The sequence below is a fragment of the Callospermophilus lateralis genome, chromosome 10 (genome assembly GCF_048772815.1).
Source record: "Callospermophilus lateralis isolate mCalLat2 chromosome 10, mCalLat2.hap1, whole genome shotgun sequence".
Lineage (NCBI taxonomy): Eukaryota > Metazoa > Chordata > Mammalia > Rodentia > Sciuridae > Callospermophilus > Callospermophilus lateralis.
In genome coordinates this window covers 105596848-105602847 of record NC_135314.1, presented here as the reverse complement: position 1 = coordinate 105602847, position 6000 = coordinate 105596848, and the positions used below count along the sequence as shown (strand labels likewise).

The 6000-nt window shown below is 44.6% G+C and overlaps 1 protein-coding gene across 3 annotated transcripts in view; it reads left to right on the top strand.

The window, feature by feature from the left end:
• The first annotated feature begins 984 nt into the window (after nucleotides 1-984).
• Clrn1 (clarin 1) overlaps nucleotides 985-6000 on the top strand; it is a 30928-nt gene continuing 25912 nt past the window's right edge. For all 3 annotated transcript variants that reach the window (XM_076868722.2, XM_076868721.2, XM_076868720.2), the window contains exon 1: nucleotides 985-1237. In XM_076868722.2, the coding sequence (XP_076724837.2) occupies nucleotides 985-1237 (253 nt within the window). The remainder of the gene's footprint in view (nucleotides 1238-6000) is intronic.

Genomic DNA, 6000 nt, shown 5'->3' with positions numbered 1-6000 from the left:
GAGCTTTAGTTCTTAGCCACGGGTCAGCCAAACCTGTTTTGCTACATGATTCTGTTTATGACTTTGTCTCTTGGCTCACCTTCTCTGGGACCCCAGTTCTTGTGGTAAATTCCATCTGACCACAGTCCCTTTCCATTAAAATGCCCTTACCTTGACAGGGTCTCATGGTCTTTGCACCCAGAACCACAGTCCCTTGCTATGATTCAGAAGCAGCCAAACGCTCTGAAAGAACGCAGTAAAACAGACGCGTCTGCACATACGTCTCCACATATTCACATGCCAGGAGGAACAGGAATCAAATTCTCTACTGATACATGGCTTCTCAACCACAGATCTGGAAGAGATGGAGGTGAGGGGGACACGCTCTGGGGTACCCATCTGGCATCTAGGCAGGATCCAAGGCAGTGCGAGGCTTTCATTCCACTACAATTAAATCCTTAAAAAAAAAAAAAAATCAATGAACCACATTTACACATGCTCCCCAACCTCTGCCAAAGCACCTCCACCCCTCACCCACCAAAACCAAAACCAAAACCAGACAGAAAAACACAGCAGCAAACAATCATCTTGAGTTGCTGAGCATCTGCGGGGACTCCAGGCACCCAGACAACAGCAGGCCAAGGCAGGAGGTGCCTCTCAGGTTACAGGGAGGACTCCATCTGTTACCCTAGACCTTCTTACTAAGTGACACAGGAGGAGACACCCACAGGCAGCTGGAAGGAGTTTTATTTTATAGATTTTTAGTCCGGAGATTTCAATTTAGAGAAAAGCAGTGGAAGGGAAGAGAAGGCAGGAATGAGTGACGAGGAAGCCTTTGTCCACTGACGTGCCACCTGGCAGGAGCCCCGTCCACAGCGGGGGTGCCCTGCAGCTAGCATCTGTCCCTTCAGCGTCTATAATAGATGCAGCCAGAGGGGCAGGCCCTTCTCCGGGCGCACCGAGCTCTGCCTTTGAACTGCTCCTTCTGCAAGGCCGTCTCTCATCATGCCAAACCAACAGAAGAAAATCATTTTCTGCACGGCTGGTGTCTTAAGTTTTGTGTGTGCCCTCGGAGTTGTGACAGCCCTGGGGACACCGTTGTGGATTAAAGCCACCATCCTCTGCAAAACCGGGGCTCTGCTGGTCAATGCCTCTGGGCAGGAGCTGGACAAGTTCACGGGTGAGATGCAGTATGGACTTTTCCACGGACAGGGCGTGAGGCAGTGTGGGTTAGGAGCAAGGCCCTTTCACTTCTCATGTAAGTAAGCATGGCGCCTGAATCCTTTAGAACTTTAGGAGTGCTCTTCCAACTGTGGCGAGGAATGATGTGGGAGTCTCGTCCAGTCTACTCCAGGACTGTTTAAACCCGTGTGAACGGTTTGAAATACCCAGGACTCTGAACAATTTCTTCTTCCTGGTTTTGATTGTTTAATTTGTTTGTTTTATTAATTTTTCATTCTGGCTATTTTTATTATGAGGACATGTAGTTAATTCGTTGCTTTGTCATTAAGCTTTTTGAAAGTATAAACAATTAAGATTCTTAAATATTACTTTCGTGTAGGAAATTATGGGGTCTTTTAAAAAGGGGAACTTGGGGAAACAGGAAAGCCTTAAGAAATGATTTGAATAATTTTCATGCCTTTGATCTTTAGAAGGGCCAGTGTCTGGCTCCTTAACTAGTTCTACCTGCCCGGACCTCAGCCCATCCCTGCTGAGACCTTTGCTCCTGCTAGCTGTCTGCTCTCACCTTTAATCAGTTGAGAATCACTTGGCTACAGAAATTCAAAGCGATCTGCTGGGATAACTGGGAGAGAAATAATGCCTATTTAGTATAGAAAATTTGCAACTGATTGACCTTCCAATCATGTAGCAAATATGAGACAGATTCTCCTGTCGTGTTTTTCTGTGAAATGGAAGTGTTATCCACAGTATTTATAACCTGTTTATCTTAAGAAGAGAATTTTAAAAAAAATTACCATGTGAATAGGCAACTCATTAAATGAAAATTAATAAGAAGTCATTTGTTATATCTCTCACAACACACATTCAAAAGTTATTATTATTTCAAAAGGGCTGGTTTGGAACAATCTCAGGAAGACAGTCAGTAAATTACTGCATAAATCACTCTTCAGGAAAGGAGGTTACCAATTGAGGCATTTAAAATGAATTATTATTTTGCCTGGGTTTCTTTTCTCCTGCAATATAGGTAGAAGGTGAAATTAATTGAATTTATTATTAACATATGCAGTGTCTAATTAAATTTCACTGCTGCCTATTTATTTTTCTGTAACATTCCTCATATTTTAGTCATGGGGCACCAACCTTCAACTCACACAGGCCACAAAGTGATATGAATTTTCATATCCAGAAAATCCCTAAGAATTTGTCTCTAGCTTTTTAAGACATCATCATGAACTAGGTTTGAGGAAGTGGACCCCAACTCTTTCTCGACTCTTTCTCCCAATGGTTTTAGTTCACTAAGGTAATGGGGCTGCAGGTGTTGCCCAGCTTTCCTTAGGGGGCAGGGAGAATGAACTTTAGTTATGTGATTTGCAACTGTATTAAAAAGGAAAAAGGAAAAAAGATGAGTGAGATGATTTAACCATGAGTCACGGCTGCTAAAGCATGATACAGCTTCTCCAGATGACTTAGCCCACGTCAGGGAGCACATAGGATAGGTTCTGGAACCCTTGCACTTACTGAGCTGAGACGGAGATAAACTTTACTCGACATGATTCAAAACAATAACGAGATGTTTTCTGGGCACTTACTGCGCATTAGGTTCTTGGCAGACTGCGTCTCCTTGAATCCTCTCACTTCTTGGGGCTAGATGGGTGACTTTAGTGGCCAACCCTCCTGTGCTGATCCGTTTGCAAAGCTGTTCTAACCAGGTGCCCCTCTGCTTGCTTTCGGAGGATTAAACAGCCCCCAATCTGTCACAGAATTGCCTTAGTCTCCGGGATACCCTGAACCTACTCCCCTGCCCAGAGAGGTGCGTCTGCTCTGTGGTGGTGACCCTCTCTGTGTACCATAAACTGTGCCATCCTTTCCATAAACCACGTGTAAGAACTTGTCAAAACATCCCTCATTTTAGTGAGGCCCAGAGAAGGATACTAAAGTAATGTTTCTCTGCTGAAGCACAGAAGTTATCTCGTTCACTGGAAGGAAAAATGACATTGGGGAAACTGTAGAATAAACTGATTCAGAGAACTTCAAAGATCACGATGCTCACTTAAATAAGCATCCCTCTTAAAACTTTCTGGTCAATGTGCCTTTGGGGCATATTTCACCCTTGGAAGTTTATGCTCCCATTACAATTGGCTTTCTGGTTCTCATTGTTCCATTTGAAATGCCTGTCACTCAGTGGGTACTACAGTGAGTGACCCAGGCCTGTAATCCCAGGGACTCACGAGGCTGAGGCAGGAGGATTGCAAGTTCACGGCCAGCCTCAGCAACTTTGTGAAACCCTGTCTCAGAGTAAAAAATAAAATGGGTTGGGGATGTATCTCAGTAATAAGAGTAATAAAGCAACCCTGGGTTCAATCCCTGGTTAAAAAAAAGAAAAGAAAAAGAAAAAGAATGAATAAAATGCCGTCACTCTGTCCACAATGTTTCACCAGCCCATCTTCTAAGCAGGCGAGTGCCCTGCTTCTTACTAACAGGAGCATCCACCCTGCTGATATAAAGAATGAGAGCCTTACCCTGTCTCCTTCAGAATGGCTTCCTCCAGCAAGTCCAGGGCCTGTAGAGAGCTCAGGTCGATGACTCTTTCCCATTTCTTCTTAAACTGATGGAGAGGGCACAGCACATTTCCCAGAACTCCCCCCTTTCCCATTGTTCCTTCAGAAAGTTCTTCCGCAAACATTTGTCTCCGCAGAAGCTGCCTGGGGTAGGAGCAATGGAGAAGGCAGCTGATCTAAGTGGCAGGTCCTGTCCTCGCACTGTCATTGGTTAGTATGACTCTATCTGCTGCTGCTGGATGGCTGAACTTTGCTTTCCCAAACTGCAGCTAGTTCAGCAATGGCCCTCAGAAATACAACCCGAGCCTGTCAATTCCAACCACCTGTGTAATGAGAGCCCTTCTAGTGCCCGTGTGAGGGCACAGCAGGAAGATGGAGCTCAAGTGAGCTCAGTGGTGTGTTTCCTCTAACCCAAGATATCCAGGATGCCACCGATTTAACATACAATCACTGTTTAAAAAAAGACTACCAGGATATTTTACTCTCTTTTGTTTTTCTTGTGCTGAATCTTTGAGTCTGGTGTGCATTTCTGGTGTGTGCACCCAATTCACACTAGTCACACTTCAATTTTCATGGCCCTTGAATGAACAGTATAGATTTAGATGGCGATGCCCTCTGAATAAATTGGCCTTTGACGATGTCCATGTTCTAAGTGCTCTTATGATCTTATTTTGGTTTGGTTTGGCTTGGCTCTGCTATATAGTTCTATGCGAGTAATTTTCATGTGTGATGTTTGTGTCGCTTTTAAACCCAGTATATGCTGTAAGGTGAGGATGGGGAACGGAGGAGACCAACGGGCTGGAGACATGGTCATGTTTGTCCCTATTAGTGCTGCCTGCTGACCGCTCCATCTCTTTTAATTACAACAGGGCTCTGCCCTGCGAGCGGGCGCAGCTATGCTAAGAGAGCTTCTGCCTCATTTACTTTGGCGGATTCTCATCCACTGTGGGTCAGTGGTTCATTTTTTAGAGGTCACAGCATTCGTACCTAGGACACAATTCCATTCATTATAATGAAGGAATGTTTTCCTTCCAAGGCGGCATGACCAGTGGGCTTAATCTTTCCTGATATGTCACCTGTAAAATTTTAATGATGATGTTTAAACTCCAAATGTAGCCATCAAGACAAAAAACTGCCAGTTTGGAGCTCAGAGCGTGTGGGTGGGTTTCTGTTTTGGTGATTTGAAACACTGTGGAACATCATCAAAATGCGATACCCAAGAATCATATGGTATCAATCATTCCTCGATATACGGATGGATCTGTTCATTGCCAAGACAGTTCAATGAGCTGGTGAAAACATATGGAATCTCTTGCTTTTGAAATGTGAAAATAAAATTTAACCAGTCATGTATCACAGCTTGCAAATTTAGTCATCCTTTGGAAAGCATTTTAATTTGGACTTTATGATTAAAATTTTGTGAGACTCTTAAGAGAGATTTGGAAAATCTTCCCAGTTTTGAAGAGCAGAGTTTCGTTACCAGAGGAAGAACAGGACCAAACTCTGGAGGGGATGTGGAAACCACTTTGGTACTGCTCATGTGGCTTCCCCAGTGTATTTGGAACAGAATCCTGGGGACTCAGGGTCTCTGTGACCATGGTTGAGAGTTGGTACTCCACCTCTGCGGTCCCCTGTAAGCTTGCCTCTTGTGACCCAACCTGCCCCTGGTGACCCACTGGTCACCATTTGGACACTCTGCCTCTCTCCTATTGCCCTGCCTGAGGCGGAGGAGGAAGGCTTACTTGCCAGCCTGGCCCATGTGGGCCGCCAGCCTGTTAGCCCAGGGGCCCTGTTGTCCAATCTCCTTCATCTAGGAAAACAGTCCAACAAGTAGAGTTTTCTTTTTATTGAAACAAAAGCAACCCAATGGAATACTGAGCAGTAATGTGTGAAAACAAAGACCTTGAACGCCTTCAGCCCGACAATCCTCTAGCCTTCCTAGACCTTGACATTTGCACGATTACTTCACAACACCTGCAAGTATTTGAGAATGAAGTCTTCCCTGCAGGAGACCCTAGTCCCCAATAAGGCAGGGTGTGTATTATTCACCCTGGCACTCTGCAAACCAGGGCCTGAAATGGTGGGTACACAAAGAGTCCCTTCACAAATGTGGAGTTAGCCCACGTGACCAGAGTGAAACAAACTGGTCGTGTATGAGTCTCTCCATTTCTGGGCATTAGACAATCCCAGCAGCTCACTGATTTTTTTTTTTTCTTGCATCTATAAAAAGGAGGTGAAACTAGGTGATTTCTTAACATCTCTTCCATTTCAAATGCTCTAT